Raw genomic sequence first — 19,186 nt, forward strand, 5'->3', positions numbered from 1 at the left:
ATGACAAGTTTATCGAAATCATTGTTTACTCCAAATAATAAAATCTCCTGACCCCGGAAGTCAGTGAATGGAACTCATTGTCAGTGAGGCTCCAATTATTCCACAGCCATAGTGCGCTCTCATGTGGATTAAAGTGAAAATAACATGTGATCAACTATACAAGTAAATCGGTAATGTGTTAATGATCACGTAAATATTTGTGAATAATTACACATATAAGCCGCTCCTGAGTATAAATCGTCCCCCCACCCTAATATGAAAAATAACTGTGACTTATAGTCCAAAAATTACAGTACTTGGACCTCTAGTTTTCACTATTATGCTTCCACTTGCTGACATTGTACATAAAGTTTTGATTTTAGTTTTGTTTGTTGTGCGGACGATACCACAACTGGTTCTGGGTGTCCCCCGCCTACTGCCCAAAGACTGCTGGGATAGGGTCCAGCACGCCCGCAACCCCCGTGGGGACAAGGGGTATAGAAAATCTGTGGATAAATGGATGGATGTGGACGATACCCTATTATCGTATATGCCATTGGAAATGACAGATTTGCAGGATTACTGTAATCTTGAGGCATGTCTTGTTGAGATTAAACAATGGATGTCCCTCAATTTCTTTATTCATAATTTCTTAAAATGTACTATAACCCAAAGTGATTCTGTAATGAATCTGTTACATTCAACCAAACTCTCTACCTCCAGAAACACAAACACATTCCTAGAACTGTGTATTTTCACCTCCGCAATATTACTAAGGCACGTCCCATTCTTTCAACACGTGACACAGAAATTATTATACATGCATTTGTTATGTTACGCCTCAATTATTTTAATGTATTATTTTCTGGTCTTACTATGTCTAGTATTGAAAATTACAGTAAATTCAAAATGCTGCAGCGAGACTGCCCACTTCGTCAGGGAAGGCGGATGTTGCCGCCGAAACTGTCACAAAATGTTTTAAGGTAAGACCTACATATTTTGTCTGAACAAAAGAAAACAAAAGGCTGAAACTGGATGTTGTTTTCTAGATTCTAAATCAACTAAGCATGACAAATACTGGGTTGGACCATCTCCAACAACCTCTTCTCACTGTTGAAAAGTACTAAATACTAAAGGACAAAGAAAAAAAGTAAAGTCGACAAATGTTCTGCCTGTCATTTATGTCTTTTATTGACCCAGAATTTTTACTTTGTCCATTAAACCTTTAAAATTAATCAACTGGTTATGAGGTCATATGTAAATTGATATGCTAAGTATTAGAATTAGCATATAAAAATCCATATTGATCAGACTCTTCTGTAGATGCACACACTGCAGACTTCATACAGTTAGTCCAATGTGTTGAATTTTATTGTGGTGGTGGTGGTGGAGGATGGAAATTTGAAAAAGGGACAGAATTTGGTGGACAGAGTAGAGAGGTGTATGATGGACTAAAGAATGATGGAGGAGGGAAGCGAGGGAAGTTGATTGGGGGAGGAGGATAGGGTAGATCAAGGCAGGGAGGAGCATGGTACTCACTGGTAGAGGTGTACGATTGACTAAAGAAAGGAGGAGGGAATGTGACTGAGGGAGGAGGATAGGGTAGATCAAGGCGGGGAGGAGCATGGTACTCGCGGGTAACATCTGTGTGCAGGGGTGGCTGACGAGAATGACGAAAAGGATGGTGGGGGTTGTTTCCATTAAAATGCCTTAATGGAGCTTCTGAATGTCTTGGTGTTGCACGGTGCGGCTGCAGAGTCTTCACCCTAAAACTTTCTATGAGGGGACAAAACATCAAGAATAAAGCCATGAAAGAAACGCTTAACCTTTTTCTAAACAAGTAAGACAACAATTTTTTTCCCATTATCTTATTTTACCTGTGTTGTGCTTTGTGTTTTTCACTCTCCTCTTGGCTTGCTGCTCCTTCTCATCGTCACTGTAGTCCAAAGCCTGGAGAGTAAAACAATACTTTGTTGTAAGACAAACCAGCTGGTTGAACTTTGAGTTTAGTCAATTTGAAAATAGGCTGAAATTCACCAAACCACTCTTATGGGTGCCTTCTTTACAAAAAGGTGCCTGTTAAGTTATTTTTATGAAATTTTATTAGCTACAACACCATAACTTAGATAACAGTGCTTTAATGTGGTGACAATGGTAAGCTTTACACAACGAACACCACAGAACAAATAAAGTCAATGAATGATACAAGATATGATACAAACACAAAACTGTTTTCAGTTATATAAATAAAACATAAATAAGCTATAAACATTCTGGCCCCAGAGTTACAATTGACTGTAGTAACGTCCTGCTGAGCGACCGAAACCAGTCTAAGCACCTCACACACGGAAGGATCTTAGAAGCCATTACAAGAATTGGGGCTGACTTACGATCGGTGGAATGGTAAATCCAAAACAATCCAACATATCCCCGATTTGTAGTCAGACGTCCGCCTGAGTGGCTGAAAACCGTCTAAGGCAGGTGTCAAACTCGTTTTGGTCTGGGGGCAGCACTCCGCTTAATCTGATCTCAAGGGGGCCAGACCAGTAAACTCATTCCAAAATTACATAGTCATTAGTAAGTAATTTTTTTTGTATGAGAGCAAAGAAGAAATAAATTATAAAAATCTTTACATTAAATTACCATAAATTTGGGGCTATAAGCCGCACCGGACTATAAACCGCACCAGCTAAAATTGGTGATTTGTTTAGTTTTATACTTGTCTAAGCCGCACAGGACCATAAACCGCACGTTGGCACGAGTTATTTACAAAGAAAGACAGTACACAGAAAGCCTTTTTGAAGTTTTAATCACATTAACATTTCGTTGTAAACACGGAAGTAACAGCACTAGTTGGGCTAAATTTTAATAGAATTAACATTTTGTTGTAAACACAGAAGTAACAGCACTAGCTGGGCTAAAGTTTTAGTAACATTAACATTTTGTTGTAAACACGGAAGTAACAGCACTAGCTGGGCGAAAGTTTTAATGACATTAACATTTTGTTGTAAACATGGAAATAACAGCACTAACTAGGCGGGTAAAAATCAACAACATAGTTTGGGTGGGGGGGACCACTTATACAGAGGAGTGACATTATTGTGAATTTTATCACAAATTTTCACAATTAAAAAAAAAAGTGAAACTGCGATCAACGAGCCGCGATGTAGCAAGGGATTACTGTAATTTAAATTTCAGGTGACGTCAGAGGCGCGGCGGCTGTTTACATAAAGGACAAAGATTTGATCACGGGATGACAAAGATGAGGAAGGGCCCCACGTACTATCGACATCATTAGCGGCTTTATTAGTAAGTGACACAGAGGACAAAGAGTTGGAAGGATTTAATGATTTGGAGTGACACAGAAGGTTTGAAAAACTATTATGGCTTTTACGCACGCCCGGTCGTACTCTACGGCGCTCTCTTTCACCTCCATGGATGGAAGTCGGGGGCTGGCGCTCGGCCGGGTGGCTGTCCGGGGACGGTGGATGGGACTTGGACATGGCTTTTACGCACGCCCGGTCCTATTCTATGGAGCTCTCTTCCACCTCCATGGCTGGAAGTGCCACCTCCGGGGATGAAAGTCCATGCCGCCACACGACTGGAAGTCGACACCGGTGCTTGGCGCCGTGTGGCGGTGAACATTTATGTTATCGTTATTTGATATATTTTATTTCGTGGGGCAACTTGTATATGTTTTTATCATAACAGTTCAGTAGTTGTTGGCTTGTTGAACTCGTTTTGTTAAATAAAGAGCCGTTTACCAAACCCACGTCTTTCCTTGTACTTTGTTAACGCTACAATATCTGTGGAATAACAACGAGGCTGATGTCAGGGCGCTCGGGCGGCGTTGTTGACAAAGGACAAGGAATTTGATCGATAGATTTAATGATTTGGAGTGACACAGATGGTTTGGTAATATTATTGCTTATATAATAGTTATTTGATATATAATTTATATATCGTTATATGGGCCTGTGAAATATTTTGAAGTGCAAGCGCCGTCAGCGTCGCACGCCGTGCCAGCATTGTTGACATAAAGGACTATTGATGGATTTAATGATTTGGAGTGACACAGATTTAATGATTTGGAGTGACACAGATGGTTTAATAATATTATTGCTTATAGTAATTTGATATATAATTTATATATCGTTTTATGAGCCTGTGGAATATTTTGAAGTGCAACCGCCGTCAGTGGCGCGCACCCATCCGGCATTGTTGACATAAAGGACGATCGATGGATTTAATGAATTGGAGTGACACGGATGGTCTTATAAACGTGTTATTTATGTAATGGTTATTTGAATAACTCTGAATGTTACTTCAGGCCCGTTCTCAGCTCTTTGTTTGTGTTTATGTCACATTAGCATACCTATTGTTTAGCCTGTTGTTCCTCGTTCATGTCTGTTCTTGGTGTTGGATTTTGTCAAATAAATTTCCCCCAAAATGTGACTTATACTTCGGAGCGACATATATGGTTTTTCTCACGTTATTGTGCATTTTATGGCTAATGCGACCTACCGTAATTTTCGGACTATTAGTCGCTCCGGAGTATAAGTCGCACCACCCATAAAAATGCACAATAACGTGAAAAAAAAACATATATAAGTCGCTCCGGAGTATAAGTCGCACTTTTGGGGCAAATGTATTGGTCAAAATCCAACACCAAAAACAGACACGAACCAGCAACAACAGGCTAAACGATACGGTATGCTAACGTGACATACACAAACGAGAGGCTGAGAACGGGCCTAACCTAACATTCAGAGTTATTCAAATGATTATTACATAAATAACACGTTTATCAAACCATCTGTGTCACTCCAAATCATAAAATACATCGATCATCAATCGTGTAAATAATGCCGCGTACGCGCACCGTCGGACTCGTGATTTACATGTCTAATTATTCCACAGACCCATATAACGATATATATAGTATATTTCAAATAACTATCATATAGCAACAATATTACCAAACCATCTGTCACTCCAAATCATAAAATACATCGATCATCGATCGTGTAAACAATGCCGCGTACGCGCGCCGTCGGACTCGTGATTTGCATGTCTAATTATTCCACAGACCCATATAACGATATACAAAGTATATTTCAAATAACTATCATATAGCAACAATATTACCAAACCATCTGTCACTCCAAATCATAAAATCCATCGATCATTGATCGTGTAAACAATGCTGCGTACGCGCGCCGTCGGACTCGTGATTTGCATGTCTAATTATTCCACAGACCCATATAACGATATATAAAGTATATTTCAAATAACTATCATATAGCAACAATATTAGCAAACCATCTGTCACTCCAAATCATAAAATACATCGATCATCGATCGTGTAAACAATGCCGCGTACGCACGCCGTCGGACTCGTGATTTGCATGTCTGGCGTGATGTGTGCTCGCATGCTGTCCATCGCAAGCAGAGCTTGCATCCTAAATTGCATTGCTGCCCCTACTGTTTTTTTTCACCACACTAAATTCTCTTCACCAGACATGTGCTTTTTAAAAACTCAAAAAAACAGCGCTTTCCCCTCCCAGTTGTTGCGTCACGGCCAATGGTGAAATTTAAATCACCCTCGTTCAGTTTAGTTTAAAAATAACTATATTTCTTTTTCAGTTTTTTTTTTGTTTTGTTTATTTGTTTCATGAACTTGAACATTGTGCTTTAAAGTGTGAATTGCTTTATTTGTTTTTTCAGTGTATTAAAAATAATATGTGAGGTGATCTAGTAAGTAATGTGTTAATGATCAAGTAAATTTTTTTGAAAAAAAAAAAACATATAAGTCGCTCCTGAGTATAAGTCGCCCCCCCACCCAAACTATGAAAAAAAACGCGACTTACAGTCCGAAAATTACGGTATATTCCGGAGCAATTTTTAGTCCGAAAAATACGTTCATAATATATATATATATATATATATATATATATATATATATATATATATATATATATATATATATATATAAAAACACCGTGCTTTCACGTTTATTAGGCGCGGGTAAAAGTCTTAGATTTGCTTCAAAATGTGCGTCGCACCCTATCATGCAGCGGTCCGGTCCCTATGTGTGTTGTTGTAAGGCGGGCATATTAAAGAGCGCCATGAGAACCTTAGAGGGAGAATTGTGGGCGTGGATTTGCAGTATGAATGAATTTAAATTTGGTGGGCACCACAGTTTTGTTTCTTATATTTTTCGCGGGAGCTTGAAGGTACCATCTATAAAAAGGGAGATGTTAGAGGGAGTGGAAACCCCCCGCCCCCACATACAATACAGTCACACACTTGAGTTCTCTGTCTCATTATTATCTATACATATACACACAAACATATGTAAGCAGACCAGATGGGTTTTTTTCCCACGTATGTTGATCTGTGACTCTATGCGTGCCCATCTCACAGCCAATGTGAAAAAACAAGTGAAGCAAATGAACGCCGAGCTTGCTAACATGTCTGCTGGCATTGCTGTTCAACCTTTCGTAAAAGCCGAGGAGCCACACGGCACGGAAAGTGACTCTGACAATGAAGAAAGTGAACCTGGCATGTGTGTTGTAGATTTAGCGCTGCTGTTCAATTCGGAAACAGAGGATGAGTACTTCGATGGGTTTAATTGATTGAATTGCCGGTCATAAAAATGAGAATACCAAACTTAGTTTTGCTCCTGCTTCATTTTTAAATATGTACACTTGTATGCTTGAGTGTGTGTGTTGTTGTTGCCATGAGAACGTTTACGGGGGAAGTGTGGGCGTGGATTTGACTAAAATAACCTTGATCAGCACATACGCCTTTGAAGAGTCGTATCGAGACAGAGTGATTGATTCTCTGTACACAGTCTGAAAGACAATTTCGAATTGTGCAGCCCATGTTGAGACTAAGTCCTATATCCAGTTATTTTTTTGCTACTTTATCTGGCGGTATTGTGTTTAAGGCCAAATAAAGTCAACAAAGCGCAAATTAGCATAGCTCCCCTGCTTTTCCGGGTGGGCGATATCAGTGTGAAGACTCACCTCGGCTATTCGGTATTCGGCTAAAATGGTTGGTTAAAACACAGGCATCTTAAACAGTGGAAACAAATATTCAATCTGTAGAATGTAGTACCTCTACTGGTGGTTCTTGATCATTTTTCCAGGAGGCATCTGAGCCCTTTGAACTGTGGAGGGGGGGGGGGGGGGGGAATCAACAACAAATGAATACATTCTAAACATTCATTATGCGTCATAGTGTATACTTAGGACGATGTACTCACAGTTGAAGTTGTTGTAGGAGGATGTATTCAGTATATTCTTTCACATGTGGTGCGTAATAAACAATCAATCCAAGTGTCAGCCCCTTAGAGCTGAGATCACCAGGAGAGTTGAAACGCAAGATATACAGAGGTCTGGAGACAGGACCAAAGACTTCGAAAACCTTGGACGCAGAAAAGGGAATTAAATTTAATTCCTGATTACTCAGTATTTTTGCATATCATCCAGTGGATGTTTAACATTCTATTATTGGAATATCAGTGAATGTGGTTGAAGGAAAATGCATGTGTATTCTGTTGGTGCACACGTCATCGGCTATTGCTTTGCACTGTCCTTCGCTGTGATTTTAGTTGGCAAGTGCTTCATATTTTCTGTTTTTCATTTTCTGCCGATTCCCAAAACATTCATTATCTGTTACTTCTTCGCTATCGTCTAAAACAGTGATGTGACGTACATTTTCTTAGTGTGTTAAGCCAACACTACCGTATTTTTGGGACTAAAATTCGCTCCAGAATATAGGTCGCATTAGCCATAAAATGCACAATAACGTGAAAAAAAAGAACCATATATAAGTCGCTCCGGAGAATAGGTCGCATTTTGGGGGATATTTATTCAACAAAATCCAACACCAAGAACAGACATGATTGAGCAACAGACTAAACGAAGGGTAAGCTAATGTGACGTAAACACAAATGAAGAGCTGAGAATGGGCATGACGTAACATTCAGTTATTCATCCATCCATCTATTTTCTGAACCGCTTTGTCACCACGGGGGTCGCGGACGTGCTGGAGCCTATCCCAGCCGTCATCGGGCAGCAGGCGGGGGACACCCTGAACTGATTGCCAGCCAATTGCAGGGCACACAGAGACGAACAACCATCCGCACTCACACCTCAATCGGCCTACCAAGCATGTTTTTAGGGATGTGGGAGGTACCCGGAGAAAACCCACGCGGACACGGGGAGAACATGCAAACTCCACACAGGGAGGCCTGGAGGTGGAATCAAACCCGCACCCTCCTAACTGTGAGGCGGACGTGCTACACAGTGCGCCACCGAGCCGCCTACATTCAGTTATTCTAATCACTAATACATAAATAACACGTTTATAAAAGCATCTGTGTCACTCCAATTCATTAAATCCATCGATCGTCCTTTAGTAAACAATGCCGCGTATGCGCCGCATATGCTGACGTCGGACCCGTTGTAAGTTGCATTTCTAATTATTCCACAGACCCATAGAACGATATATAAAGTATATTTCAAATAACTATCATATTACAATATTATCAAACCATCTGTGTCACTCCAAATCATTAAATCCATCAATCAAATTCAGCCTTGTCGTTATTCCACAGATCTGGTATATAACTACATTGTAGTGTTAACAAAGTACAAGCAAAGACGTGGGTTTGGTAAACGGCTCTTTATTTAACAACTGTCGGACAAACACTTCGTAATTGAACAAAACACCGTTCGGTCGGGACAGAGAGAGGTCGCTGCGTGTGAACGCGCTGCCATCTTGAAGTTATATACATACATATATATCCCAGAATTTCGTGTTTTTTTTTTTTCTTAGTTTGGGTGGGGGGACAACATACTGAAATTTTAATTACAATTTAAAAAAAAAAAGTGAAACCGCGATCAACGAACCACGATGTAGCAAGGGATTACTGTAATTTGAATTTCAAATGACGTCAGCGGCGCAGCGGTTGTTTACATAAAGGACAAAGATTCGATCACGGGATGACAAAGATAAGGAAGGGCCCTACGTACTATCGGCATCATTAGTGGCTTTGTTTGTAAGTGACACGGAGGACGAAGAGTTTGAAGGATCTAATGTTTGGAGTGACACAGAAGGTTTGAAAAACTATTATGGCTTTTACGCACGCCCGGTCCTACTCGACGGGAGCTCTCTTTAACTTGCGTGGATGGAAGTCGGGGGCCGGCGCTCGACCAGGTGGCTGTCCGGGGACGGTGGATGGGGCTCGGACATGGCTTTTACGCACGCCCGGTCCTACTCGATGGGTGCTCTCTTTCACCTCCGTGGATGGAAGTCGGGGGCCGGCGCTCGGCCGGGTGGTTGTCCGGGGACGGTGGATGGGGCTCGAACGTGGCTTTTACACACGCCCAGTCATACTTAACGGAGGTTTCTTTCACCTCCGTGGATGGAAGTTAAGTAGTTGTTGGCTCGTTGAACTCTTGTTTTGTTAAATAAAGAGCCGTTTACCAAACCCACGTCTTTCCTGGTACTTTGTTAACGCTACAATATAGTTATATACTAGATCTATGGAATAACGACGAGGCTGACGTCAGGGCGTTCGCGCGGCATTGACAAAGGACGAGGAATTTGATCGATGGGTTTAATGATTTAGAGTGACACAGATGGTTTGATAATATTGTTCTAATATGATAGTTATTTGAAATATACTTTATATATATATATATATATATATATATCTATATATAGATATATATAAATGTTAACGCTACAATATAGTTATATACTAGATCTCTGCAGCGCGCACGCAGCGTTGTTGACAATTCAAGATGGCGGCGCGTGCACACGCAGCGGCCTCTCTCCGTCCCAACCGATCGGTGTTTTGTTCATTTAATAAGTGTTTGTCAGACAGTTTTATGTGTTTGTCTGATCGTACCATGTTGCGCTACAAGTACAGCAGGCAGGTTCTCTTCGACATCGGCAAAAGCGAGTTTTGCTACGTTTCGGACTTTGATACGGGGACATTAAAGTCACTGGGACTGCTCCGGCCTGAATCATCGCCGGTCTCGTCTGCTACTCCTTCCTTGGACAAGCAGCGTCGGAAGCGGTGTCCGGGCCAGGCTAGCGGCGAACCCAACTCGCCTGGCCGTGCCTTCCATTCTTCTGGCGAATGTCCGGTCGCTGGACAACAAGATGGATTACATTCGTCTGCTGAGATCCACAAACCGGGCAGTGAGCAACTGCTGCGTGCTCGTGTTCACTGAAACTTGGCTGAATGTCAACATTCCGGACTCTGCTGTGCAACTGGAGCGGCTGGCGTGCTATCGAGCGGACCGGGCAATTGAAGAAGGAGGGAAATCGCGTGGAGGTGTATGTGTCTACATCCGCGACGAATGGTGCCGGGACTCTGTAGTGGTATGCAGGCACTGCTCGCCACTGGTGGAGTTTGTGATCGTTAAGTGCCGTCCTTTTTACCTACCAAGGGAGTTTACTGCGATTCTGCTTGTCGCGGTCTACATCCCGCCTTCCAACGTTGAAAGTGACAGGATCACGGCCCTTAATGAACTGTATCGGGCTGTCAGTGATCAGCAGACGGCGCACCCTGACGGTCTCATCATCTTTGCTGGTGATTTTAATCATGCTGACCTGAATCTGTCTTTCCAAAGCTTCACCAGCATGTTACTTTTCCAACGCGTGGTGGCAGCTTCCTGGACTTGGTCTACACTGCACATAAAGAAGCTTTCAAGGCCACCCCCCTCCCCAACATCGGACTTTCTGACCACGTCACCGTTCTGCTTACCCCCGCGTACAGACAGAGAGTGAGAACTTCCAGGCCGGTTCGCAAACGTGTTAGGGTGTGGCCTGAGGGGGCCTCTGATGCTCTTCGGGACTGCTTTGGCACTACAGACTGGGAAATGTTTACGCAGGCAGCCACTTGCGACAATCGGACGGACATTGAGGAGTATGCTGACTCTGTGACCTCTTACATCGCTAAGTGTATTGATGATGTGACCCTCACAAAATACGTCGTCACTCGGGCTAACTGGAAGCCATGGCTGACAGGGTCTGTCCTTGGGCTCCTGAGGGCCAGAGACAAAGCCTACAGAGCTGGGGATGAAGCTAGCATGAGAACGGCGAGGGCCAACCTGTCCCAGAGCATCAAGGATCCGAAAAAGGCATTCACTTGCAAGATTACCGCCCACTTCAAAGACAGCAGGAACGCACGAAGCCTATGGCAAGCCATTCAGACCATCACGGACTACAAGCCCGCGCCAAAGAGCTGTGAGGGCAACATCCCTCTGCTCAATGATCTGAACCGCTTCTTTGCTTGCTTTGACGCTCAGAACAGCACATGCCCATCCCCCTCCACACGAGCAGCCCCTGTGCCTCTCTGCCGATAGCGTGAGGACACTTGCTGCTATCAGCACCCGTAAGGCAGCGGGCCCAGACAACAATCCAGGTCGAACGCTGAAGGACTGCGCTGAGAAGCTTAAGGGTGTCTTCACAAACATCTTTAACATTTCCTTGCAGCAAGCCATCGTCCCATGTTTCAAGGTTGCCACCATAATACCTGTGCCGAAGAAAACTGCTCCATCCTGCTTCAATGACTACCATCCCGTGGCACTGACACACATCATTATGAAGTGCTTTGAGCAGCTTGTCATGACGCACATCAGATCCATTCTCCCCCCCACCCTTGACCCCTTCCAGTTTGCGTACAGTCAAACAGTCCTCTGAGGATGGAATCTGCTCAGCCCTCACCCACCTGGAAAAAGAGACTCGTATGTGAGATTGCTGTTTGTGGACTTCAGTTCTGCATTCAACACCATTGTACCACAGCGACTCATCTGCAAACTCGACAGACTGGGACTCAGTACCTACCTCTGCAACTGGCTTCTGGACTTCCTCTGTCAGAGGCCTCAGGTGGTACGTGTTGGCGTACAATATCTCAAGTAGCATCACGCTGAGCACGGGGGCCCCCCAAGGCTGCGTGCTCAGTCAGCAGGGTGAAGAGCAGCGCTTCACCCTTCTGACGCATGACTGCACCGCAACCTACAGCAACAATTGGTGCTGAAATTTGCTGACGACACGACTCTGGTGGGTCTCATCAACAAGGGCGACAAGACTCAATACAGGTCGGAGGTCGACCTTCTTGCAACATGGTGCAGGGACAACAACCTTCTGCTAAACGTCAACAAGACCAAGGAGATTGTTGTTGACTTCTGGAAGGGTCACACCCAACACCTGCCACTGATCATCGACGGTGCTGTGGTGGAGAGAGTGACCAGCACCAGATTCCTGGGGGGTGCACATCAGTGAAGACCTCTTCTGGACCACCAACACTGCATCACTGGCGAAGAAAGCTCAGCGCCGCCTGTACTTCTCGCGGACACTCAGGCGAGCAAGTGCTCCACCAGCCATCCTGACCACATTTTACCGTGGAACCATTGAGAGCGTACTCTCCAGTTGTATCACTGTGTGGGGTGGTGGCTGCACTGAATACAACATGAAGGCCCTGCAGCGCATAGTGAACACAGCTGGTAGGATTATTGGTGCTTCATTCCCCTCCCTGAAGGACATTCATACCTCCCATCTCACCCGCAAGGCGACCATGATTGTGTGTGATGTGAGTCACCCCGCTCACACTTTGTTTGATCTACTGCCCTCTGGGAAGAGGTACAGAAGCCTGCGCTCCCGCACCACCAGACTCACCAACAGCTTCATACTCAAGGCTGGTTGGCATGCGGGTCCGCTCGGCTCATCTCGCAAAGTTCGACAACCGAATTTTGTCCGACATCCGAAGCAAAAAAATCTAGAATTTTTTGTTCGAATACCGATTTGTTCGAGAACCGGGACGTTCGAAAACCGAGGCTCCACTGTATATACATCCATCCATGGATGGATGGATGGATGGATGGAATACCGATTTGTTCGAGAACCGGGACGTTCGAAAACCGAGGCTCCACTGTATACACATATTATGTATATGTATATATATATATATATATATATATATATATATATATATATATATATATATATATATATGTGATGCAGTGAGTGGTGTTGATCGACCCCGACTGTACCCGCACGAACGGCAGGCTCCAGTGTGCCATGGTGGCACACAACTGAGCCACGACTGGCGAGTTCGCAGGGAGTGGAGGCTCCCCCTGAGGATGCCAGAGAGCTGGGTCAGAGCTGTTGCTATTGGTGTGGGAGGGACGCAGCGAGCCAGTTTGGGCCAGCACAACTACCACCACAACCACGTGAGTGCACTCACTCGAATCCAGAGCAAGCGGCCACAGACTCAGGAGGGTCCAATTGTTTGGCCAGCTGGTTGTTGGCTAGCTGGCTAATGTAGCTGGTAGTCCGAAGGAGAGAAAACAGATAGGTGCGAGCGGAGCTGCGAAGATGCGCGGTGGACGGGAGCAGTAGCAAGAGAACAGTGTACAGTTTTCCAATAACAGAATGTAAACACAGGTAATTTGCTCCGGTACTAGCCAACCTTGCCCAAAGCTCTTCGATCAGATTGGAAGAGGATGCTGTCGTCATTCAAAGCGGGTGAGTCTTGCAGAGACTGGATTATTACTGCAGAGACAGGTCATATTATGATTTAATTGAGAAAGTAAAACAACAATGAATGAAATGTGTGGAGTGAGTGAGTGAGTGAGTGAGTGAGTGAGTGAGTGAGTGAGTGAGTGAGTGAGTGAGTGAGCGCGTGTTTACTTACCAAGCTGCTGTATGATACTCGATACTGTTCCAACTGGGATTAGTTCTACATCATCTGGTAGTGACACAGTCAGTTCCTCCACTGCTGGCAAATCCTGTACATAAATATGTGTTCATGTATAAACACCTTTTCATATTTTCAAGGATCAATAGCTCTACATATCCTGAGGAACAATACAGTGAATGCACTAAAATAAATTCTTGGCCCAAACCAAAACTTGAAAATTAGGAAACCAATGCCGAATACCAAGGCTCTTGGCTTTTTTAAACTGTGTCTTGAATTGTTTTTATGCCTATGTGCGGCGACCTTGAGTGTCCTGAAAGGCGCCTTGTGAATGTTTGTTCTTATCATTATTATTTTAAAAAAATAACATGGGCCACTGTGGCCACCTTCTGGAGGCAGGCTGGCAAGAGGCTTGTACCCAAGGAGCCCAGCCAGGACACAGTCCAAGTCCAAAGAGAAAATATGGAAGTTGGAATCCCAATTCCATCGACTCACTACCTGTGGGAGTGGCCAAGACGGGTGTGAAGAGAGCTAGGTGGCAGCCGAAGTCGGGGACCTTGGCGCTATAATCCTTGGCTACACACCCTTAAAAATGTTGGGTGAAAAACAACTTGGGTTACAAATTGAACAGACTCAATATTATAGGTTGTTTTACACAAAACAACCAATTATTTCCACAAAACCTTTGCAAAACAAGCCAAAATTGGGTCAAATTGATCTAACGTCTTGGGTCAGTTCCAGCAGTTTTAAGAAACTGGCTAAAGGGTCTTGGAATGTCACCTCTCTGGAAGTGAAAGAGTCCTAGCTTGTGTGTGACGTTGAAAAGTTAGGACTTTATATTGGACAGGCGCGTTCAGAGATTTCCGTTATAAATTACGGACAATACAGAACACTTGGTAACTCTGTGAAGAGTTTCTAGTCTGCTTGCTGGCTACTGTTGAGGTGGCCTGTCCCAACCTCACCTGCTCAGAGAGCACTCGTGTGTGATCTGTTTAAATATGTACCATGGAACACAAAGTGTACATCGGTGTGAGTAAAATTTCCTCTTGAGGAACAACCAATCAGCATATTAATCTTTCCCTCAACTCCACCCATTGCAAAAAAAATAAATCAAAATGGGTATTTAGACTCTAAGTGTGTGTGTGGAAACACTGCCTTTTGTCTCATATTGTATATTGGTTTTCAATATGGTACCAAAACGACTGACCTCAAGTAAAATTTCATCTTTTGTTTTAAAGGGAGGTGGTTGGTTTAAATCCTCATCATCAGCAGCATTTTCAAACACAGTGTCAGGTGAAAAAGAGGATGAAGAGCTATAACAAAGAATGAAGAAATGTTATAAGCAATAATATTATATTCAAACTTTTCCACCCAGCGTGTGGTTACATTATAGTGTTCCCATACCTGTCTGAATCTTCTGACATTTCAGTACCAAAGCCCTCCATGTTATGCTCAGAGACTACAGATGTTATTGCTGCAACTGAAATTGTATGTGTATTTTCATGTGCCTCTTGATGCTCTTGTGTGTCTACGCTCTGCGATGAAACTGGAGTTTCCAGTTGAACTGCCATGTCCTTCTCATGAGTGGATTGTTCCAATTGTTCATTCTTTTTCAGAAAATGTTCCCCCATCTGAAAGAATTCATTGAAGCAAAATACATTGTAAGTATCAACACAAGTCAGATCCATAAAAATCATTTGAAAACTGATAAAGCTATGGCTGATTTTCAATGTGGATGGAATGGCTTTGAACAGACATGACTGCTGGCAGAAGACTAGTATTAGCTTTAGCATTTCTTCGTTGTGCTCACCTTAGCAGTGAAAGCTTCAATGGTTGCAAAAAAATTCAGAATGGGTGGCAGTTTGACCTCTGCAGTAATCTCAATACAAAGGATTTATCTATTCACGAATTTATGGTGGAGTCGTTATATCGCAGAGTGCCATATGACCTCAAATAACATTTATTAAAATGTTCAGATAGAGAAACAACAGTTGAAAACTAAATGAGGCAATTTTATACCCCTTCGACAACTTTTAATATAGTTGTACTGACTTATGTAAATAAGTAATTATACATTTTATTCTTATACTCCAGTAGGATTGGCAACAGAAATATGCTACCCCTTTGAACCCAAATAAAATCCCATTCTGATTTGCCCTGTTACGAGTATTTTTATTCCTTCTGATAATTTGGTCTCATTCTAATTGGAATAAAGTGGATCCATGTGCCTTTCCATGAGTCGTCACCTTACCGTGGTGGAGGGGTTTGCGTGTCCCAATGATCCTAGGACCCATGTTGTCTGGGTCTTCATGCCCCTGGTAGGGACACCCATGGCAAAAGGGTCCTAGGTGAGGGGCCAGACTATGCACGGATCAAAAAAACCCTTATGATGAAAAATATATATGGACTCAGATTTCCCTTACCCGGACACGGGTCACCGAGGCCCTCCTCTGGCGCCAGGCCTGAAGATGGGGCTTGAAGGCGAGCGTCTGGTGGCCGTGCTTTCGCCCATGGGGGCTGGCCGGGCACAGGCCGAAAAATTTACGTGGGTCTCCCTTCCCATGGGCTCACCATCTGTAGGAGGGGTCGGGTGCAATGTAAGCTGGGCAGTGGCCAAAGGCAGGGACCTTGGCGGTCAAATCCCCGGCTGCAGAAGCTCGCTCTTGGGACATGGAATGTCACCTCTCTGGCTGGAAAGGAGCCCGAGCTGGTGTGCGTCGCAGAGAAATTCCGACTAGACATAGTCGGACTTGCCTCCACACACAGTTTAGGTTCCGGTACAAGCCCTCTCGAGAGGGGCTGGACTCTTTTCCACTCTGGAGTTGCCCCTCCGTGAGTCGTCACCTTATCGTGGTGGAGGGGTTTGCGTGCCCCTATGATCCTGGGAGCCATGTTGTCTGGGGCTTCATGCCCCTGGTAGGGTCACCCATGGCAAAAGGGTCCTAGGTGAGGGGCCAGACAAAGCACGGCTCAGAAAACCCCTTGTGATGGAAAAGATAAATGGATGCCGTTTTCCCTCGCCCGGACGCGGGTCACCGGGGCCCCTCTCTGGAGCCAGGCCTGGAGGTGGGGCTCGAAGCCGAGCGCCTGGTGGCCGGTCCCCCTTCCAATGGGCTCACCACCTATAGGAGGGGCCAAAGGGGTCGGGTGCATAGTGAGCTGGGCAGCAGCCAAAGGCGGGGACCTTGGCGGTCCGATCCCCGGCTGCAGAGGCTGGCTCTAGGGACATGGAATGTCACCTCTCTGGCTGGAAAGGAGCCCGAGCTGGTGTGTGAGGCAGAAAGGTTCAGACTAGACATAGTCGGACTTGCCTCCACACATAGTTTGGGCTCTGGTACAAGCCCTCTCGAGAGGGGCTGGACTCTCTTCCACTCTGGAGTTGCCCACGGTGAGAGGCGTCGAGCAGGTGTTGGCATACTTATTGCCCCCCGGCTGGGCGCCTGCACATTGGGGTTCACCCCGGTGAGCGAGAGGGTAGCCTCCCTCCGACCTTCGGGTGGGGGGACGGGTCCTGACTGTTGTTTGTGTCTATGCACCGAACGGCAGCTCAGAGTACCCACCCTTCTTAGAATCCCTGGAGGAAGTGCTGGAGAGCGCTCCTTCTGGGGACTCCATCGTTCTACTGGGTGACTTCAATGCTCACGTGGGCAATGACAGTGAGACCTGGAAGGGCGTGATTGGGAGGAACGGCCCCCCCGATCTGAACCCGAGCGGTGTTCTATTATTGGAATTCTGTGCTCGACACGGATTTTCTATAATGAACACCATGTTCAAGCATAAGGGTGTCCATGTGTGCACTTGGCACCAGGACACCCTAGGCCGCAGTTCGTTGATCGACCTTGTAGTCGTGTCATCGGATTTGCGGCCGCATGTTTTGGACACTCGGGTAAAGAGAGGGGCGGAGCTGTCAACAGAATCCCGTCAGGAAGAGCTTCAACTCCCACCTCCGGCAGAGCTTTTCCCACGTCCCGGGGGAGGCGGGGGACATTGAGTCCGAGTGGACTTTGTTCCGCGCCTCCATTGTTGAGGCAGCCGACCGGAGCTGTGGCCGTAAGGTTGTTGGTGCCGGTCGTGGCGGCAATCCCCGAACCCGCTGGTGGACACCGGCGGTAAGGGATGCCGTCAAGCTGAAGAAGGAGTCCTATAGGGCCTTTTTGGCCTGCGGGACTCCGGAGGCAGCTGACAGGTACCGGATGGCCAAGCGGAACGCGGCTTCGGCGGTTGCTGAGGCAAAAACTCGGGCGTGGGAGGAGTTTGGCGAGGCCATGGAGACGGCTTCGAGGAAATTCTGGTCCACCATCCGGCGTCTCAGGAGGGGGAAGCACTCAACACTGTTTACAGTGGAGATGGTGTGCTGCTGACCTCGACTCGGGATGTCGTGAGTCGGTGGGGGGAGTACTTTGAAGACCTCCTCAATCCCACCAACACGCCTTCCTTTGTGGAAGCAGGGCCTGAGGCGGACTCTCCAATCTCGGAGGTCGAAGTCACTGAGGTAGTTAAAAAACTCCTTGGTGGCAAGGCCCCGGGGGTGGATGAGATCCGTCCCGAGTTCTTAAAGGCTCTGGATGTTGTGGGGCTGTCTTGGCTGACACGCCTCTACAGCATTGTGTGGACATCGGGGACGGTGCCTCTGGATTGGCAGACTGGGGTGGTGGTTCCCCTCTTTAAGAAGGGGGACCGGAGGGTGTGTTCCAACGACAGGGGAATCACACAAATTAACAAATAATCAGTCAGATAAAAACCTCCGTGAAGCTATGAAAACACGTTTTTTTTTAGAACTTTCAAGTCAAACGTTACCATTATGCGACTTGCAACGTAATTGTTTTTTTCTCACAAAGACCACTAAAAGAGGGAAACTATTCAGTCTTCAATTATGTTATTACAATTGGTAAAAGAATAATGTAAAATGTGGGCAACTATCAGTCTGCACGCTACACTTTTATTTTTTAACTTTTACACGAGAAACAGATACTTTTCTTTTTCTATAGGTCTTTACAAATTGTATACATTTTTCAACAACGACAATAAAATGCTTTACCTGTTTTTCAGTATGATGCAGCAGAGCTGTACGTTACCTCCTCGCTTGGAAACTATTTTCATGTCTTCTACTACGATTTCTTCCTCGACGTTTATTGACATAGATATCTAAAGGGACAATAGATAGCTCGAGACAGAGTCTGCAGCGTCGTAACTGGTCGGCCATCTTACAACAGCTCTGTCGCGCTGTGGCGTCGTTGGAGCTAAAGTGGATGATTTCCTCTTTTAAAGACTCTTGACCCGCTCAATTTTTGACTCATTTTTAAACGGAGTAGTTTATTGCAAACCTTATCAACGTGGCTATAATTCAGGCGCAATACTGAAATCGCAGAACATCTATCTGAAAAAAGCAGCATAGTTAGTGTGAGGGTGAAGACCTTCACACTATTGTTATTCCTTGTCCTTTATTATCATTGAGTGAAGGCGAAGGCCTTCACACTTATGTTA

General features: G+C 44.9%; 1 protein-coding gene across 2 annotated transcripts; it reads right to left on the minus strand.

Annotated features, from left to right (window-relative positions):
- Positions 1 to 1,323: 1,323 nt before the first annotated feature.
- naf1 (nuclear assembly factor 1 homolog (S. cerevisiae)) lies at positions 1,324 to 18,879 on the minus strand. Of its 2 annotated transcripts, XM_085911826.1 has the most exons (10): positions 18,741 to 18,853; positions 16,126 to 16,276; positions 15,107 to 15,333; positions 14,910 to 15,015; positions 13,700 to 13,793; positions 13,475 to 13,557; positions 7,250 to 7,410; positions 7,102 to 7,153; positions 1,857 to 1,929; positions 1,324 to 1,755 (listed from the first exon to the last, which is right to left on the minus strand). In XM_085911826.1, exons 3-10 carry the CDS (start codon positions 15,331 to 15,333, stop codon positions 1,349 to 1,351), a joined length of 1,203 nt encoding a protein of 400 aa, XP_085767952.1. In that variant the 5' UTR covers positions 16,126 to 16,276; positions 18,741 to 18,853; the 3' UTR covers positions 1,324 to 1,348. The 2 variants fall into 2 exon arrangements, with proteins under 2 accessions (XP_085767952.1, XP_085767951.1); XM_085911825.1 differs by lacking the exon at positions 16,126 to 16,276 and having other exon boundaries at positions 18,741 to 18,879.
- Positions 18,880 to 19,186: the final 307 nt, after the last annotated feature.

Source organism: Syngnathus leptorhynchus, chromosome 5 (assembly GCF_054491065.1).
Source record: "Syngnathus leptorhynchus isolate UIUO chromosome 5, UIUO_Slep, whole genome shotgun sequence".
Taxonomy (NCBI): Eukaryota; Metazoa; Chordata; class Actinopteri; order Syngnathiformes; family Syngnathidae; genus Syngnathus; species Syngnathus leptorhynchus.